Source organism: Octopus bimaculoides, chromosome 9 (genome assembly GCF_001194135.2).
Source record: "Octopus bimaculoides isolate UCB-OBI-ISO-001 chromosome 9, ASM119413v2, whole genome shotgun sequence".
Lineage (NCBI taxonomy): Eukaryota > Metazoa > Mollusca > Cephalopoda > Octopoda > Octopodidae > Octopus > Octopus bimaculoides.
Window position 1 is genome coordinate 75,042,309 of NC_068989.1, and position 3,427 is coordinate 75,045,735.

Consider the following 3,427-nt stretch of genomic DNA (forward strand, 5'->3'; position numbering starts at 1 on the left):
ATATATATATATATATATATATAAATTATAATTTAGGGTTTCCAAGAGATACCGCCACGCTGAAAATAGCAGTCAAATATTGCACCAGGAGCGAAGACGAAGAGACAAAATAAACAAGCAAAAATTACTGGATAATTCCAGATCCCAGATTTCTGGCTCTGCATAAGAAATACTTTGCCTCATCAGTGGAATACACTCAGAAAAGCACATAAATAAACAGTGCTGTGAAAAACATACCAGAACACCGACCTTAATACTTTTAGTACCCAGTGCTTATATTTATGGATGGATGGATGGATGGATGGATGGATGAATTGGGTGGATCTACCTGAATAGGTATATCTACGTATTTAATAATCCTTTATGCAAATATTTTTGCAGATACTACACTATCGTGATAGAGTTTGAAACTTACTACCCTCAGATTCCTCAAGAACCGTTATGGATCCGAGCTTACCTAGAAGAATTGACCAAACTGAAGACTAAACGAGCAACGAATATAGAAAACAGCATATTTGAAGTATTCAAAAAACATTTCGGTCTGAAACGAGCACTTAAAAGCAAGGTGTTGTTATGTATTTCCGTTTTCCTATTTTCCCATCTTTCAATTTATTTCCTCTCAGAATAATACGCCAGTCTGTATGATTGGACTCTCTTGTAAATAACTGATGAAGGTTCTGCAATTTCTTACTGAAAAACCTGCACGAGTTATTTGTTTATATAAAGTAAACTTTTGTGCAACACATTAGCTCACTCCTCTCGTGAAATCGTCATTGCCTGAACAGGAGCAGAGTGTACCACACCTCGTATATCGAAAATGATTGGAGAACAATGTGAGATGAAGTGCTTTGCTCAAGAACGCAATGCACCATCTGATCTGACAGTCGCAGTAACGATCTGGCAATTGTCAGTCCCACTCCCTCACCTTGTACGGTTAATTTAGTTAGTGTTAGCATATTTAATGTGGAGACTCAATGGCCCAGCGGTTAGGGCAGCGAACTCGCGGTTTCGATTCCCAGACCGGGCGTTGTGAGTGTTTATTGAGCGAAAACACCTAAAGTTCCACGAGGCTCCGGCAGGCGATGGTGGCGAACCCTGCTGTACTCTTTCACCACAACTTTCTCTTACTTCCTGTTTCTGTTGTGCCTGTAATTCAAAGGGTCAACCTTGTCACGCTGAATATCCCCGAGAACTACGTTAAGGGTACACATGTTTGTGGAGTGCTCAGCCACTTGCACGTTAATTTCACGAGCAGGCTGTTCCGTTGATCGGATCAACTGGAACCCTCGTCGTCGTAAGCGACGGAGTGCCAACAACATAGCATATTTAATGTAGTGAGCCTATAAAATCTAAACCTAATTGCCGCATTTCCAGACATCGAGAACACCTTTGATTTTTTTTTCCTTAAATATGTCTCGAAAATTAGCTACGTGTTCTAAAGCAGTGATCACCAAATTGAACAGTGCCTACACTCATCCCCTACTCTTTGTCCTCTTCTTTCTTAACTAGATGACAATATACTATTCCATATTCCATATCACTCTTCTGTTTTCGCCCTTGTGTGTTACAGAAATTTGAAAAATTGATAACAATCTTCTTTTACCTTTTATGTTTAACTTGTTTCAGTCATTGAACCGGGGCCATGCAGGGGCATCGCCTTGAAGGATTCAGTCAAACAAATCGGCCCCAGGGCTTATTTTTAATCTGCTACATATTCAAACAGTTTCTTTGGTTGAACCACTTAGTGACGGGGACCTAAACAAATTCTAGTTGTCAAGTGCTGGTGGAGGACAAACGCTAGCATAAACATACACACGAATATATATATAAGACTGGCTCCCGCAGTTTCCATAGCTTCAATCTTCTCGGCTAAAATGTGTACCAGTAACAACTGTGAAGATTAACCGGTGTCTCGTTCAAGGAATTGTCTTCTACTCAAAGTTGTTTCATCACGAAAAAAAAAACAGAAATAATCTACAGACTAATTGGGCTTTAGGCTAGAGACAGAAATTTAAACGAAGAGGACAGTCGATTAGATCAATCAAGTACATGACTGCTACTTTATTTTATCTACCTCAAAAAATATGAAAGATAAAGGTGAAGTCGGAGAGATTTGGTCTCAGGATATAAAAGATCGGAATAAATATTGCAAGGCAATATTTATTCCGATCGTCTGACACTCAAACGATTCTGCTGATCTACTAACCTTGAATCGTCTAATAATTTAATAAAGGCAAAAATGTTTGAAAAGCCCTGACAAAGTGACTCTTAAAAAACAATACTCTACTTTCAATGACCAAAACAAACAAATATTTTTTTTTATATAACGCTGGTCTACTGCAGGTAACATTCTCAGAGAGCCTGACACTTATACCTGAAGTGAAATGTTGTGAAGTAAATTTCCATAGAAATAAAGCAAATTTGACCTTATGATTCATTAATAATACTTTCATCTGTTATTCAATCTACCATTTCACTAACAGAATTATTTTATAGTTTCACAGATTCAAATTATCAGTAGTATGGTGTGTGCTTTTGTAAAAGCACACACCACACTGCACTTCCATCACGTGACTATCTTTGTCGGCCGCTACAGCTACCATGTTTTATATGTATTTACAGAATCATTCTTATGCATTACGACTATCAGCCCAGAAAGGACTTCTTCCCGCCTTCCAGTATTTCTGTCGCAAAATTCCTTCCAATCGAAGTGTGAGCAAACAAGATGACTCGGGATATTGTCTTCTGCATCATGCTGCAATGAACAATCGGCCCTCTATTATTGTTCTTTTGTTGCAACAAGGTTTAGATATCAATGTGAGACGCCATAACTTAACTTCTGTCGGTAAGGATTTCAGAGAAATCATACTTCTAAATAAATAAATGATTCGTTGTAGGTTTAAAAATTTATCATAAAAATAATGATAATAATAATAAACCTTTCTGCTAAAGGCACAAGGCCTGGAATTTGGTGGGAGGGGACTAGTCACTTACATTCACCCCAGTGTTCCACTGGTGCTTATTCTATCAACCCCGAAAGGATGAAAAGTAAAGTCAACCTCGGTGGAATTTAAACTCAGAACGGAGTGAATATACAATTATATTGTATAATGCTGAGCATGTATATTAATGCAAACATGTAAGCATTAATTTCTTTCTAAGGATGTCAGATGGTTATATAAATAAATATATATTCAACTCTCATACCTTCTGACTTTATATACTCCTCCACAAATAATTTCACCGATCGGAACTTCAGGATTTTAGTTATAAGGACACTCTACAGTACATTTCTCTGGTTTTGAATTTATATGTGAAGTGTTAACCGAGTCCGTGAGAGGAGCTTTCTATGAAAGCCGCTTGATTCTCTGAATCTATATTTTATACCACTCATTTATAATTTTATATTTATATATATATATATATA

The 3,427-nt window shown here is 37.3% G+C and overlaps 1 protein-coding gene across 1 annotated transcript in view; it reads left to right on the top strand.

The window, feature by feature from the left end:
• LOC106877194 (ankyrin and armadillo repeat-containing protein) overlaps positions 1-3,427 on the top strand; it is a 39,728-nt gene that overhangs the window by 11,663 nt on the left and 24,638 nt on the right. The window contains exons 7-8 of the mRNA XM_014926036.2: positions 382-565; positions 2,623-2,845. Coding sequence (XP_014781522.1) covers positions 382-565; positions 2,623-2,845 — 407 coding nt within the window. The remainder of the gene's footprint in view (positions 1-381; positions 566-2,622; positions 2,846-3,427) is intronic.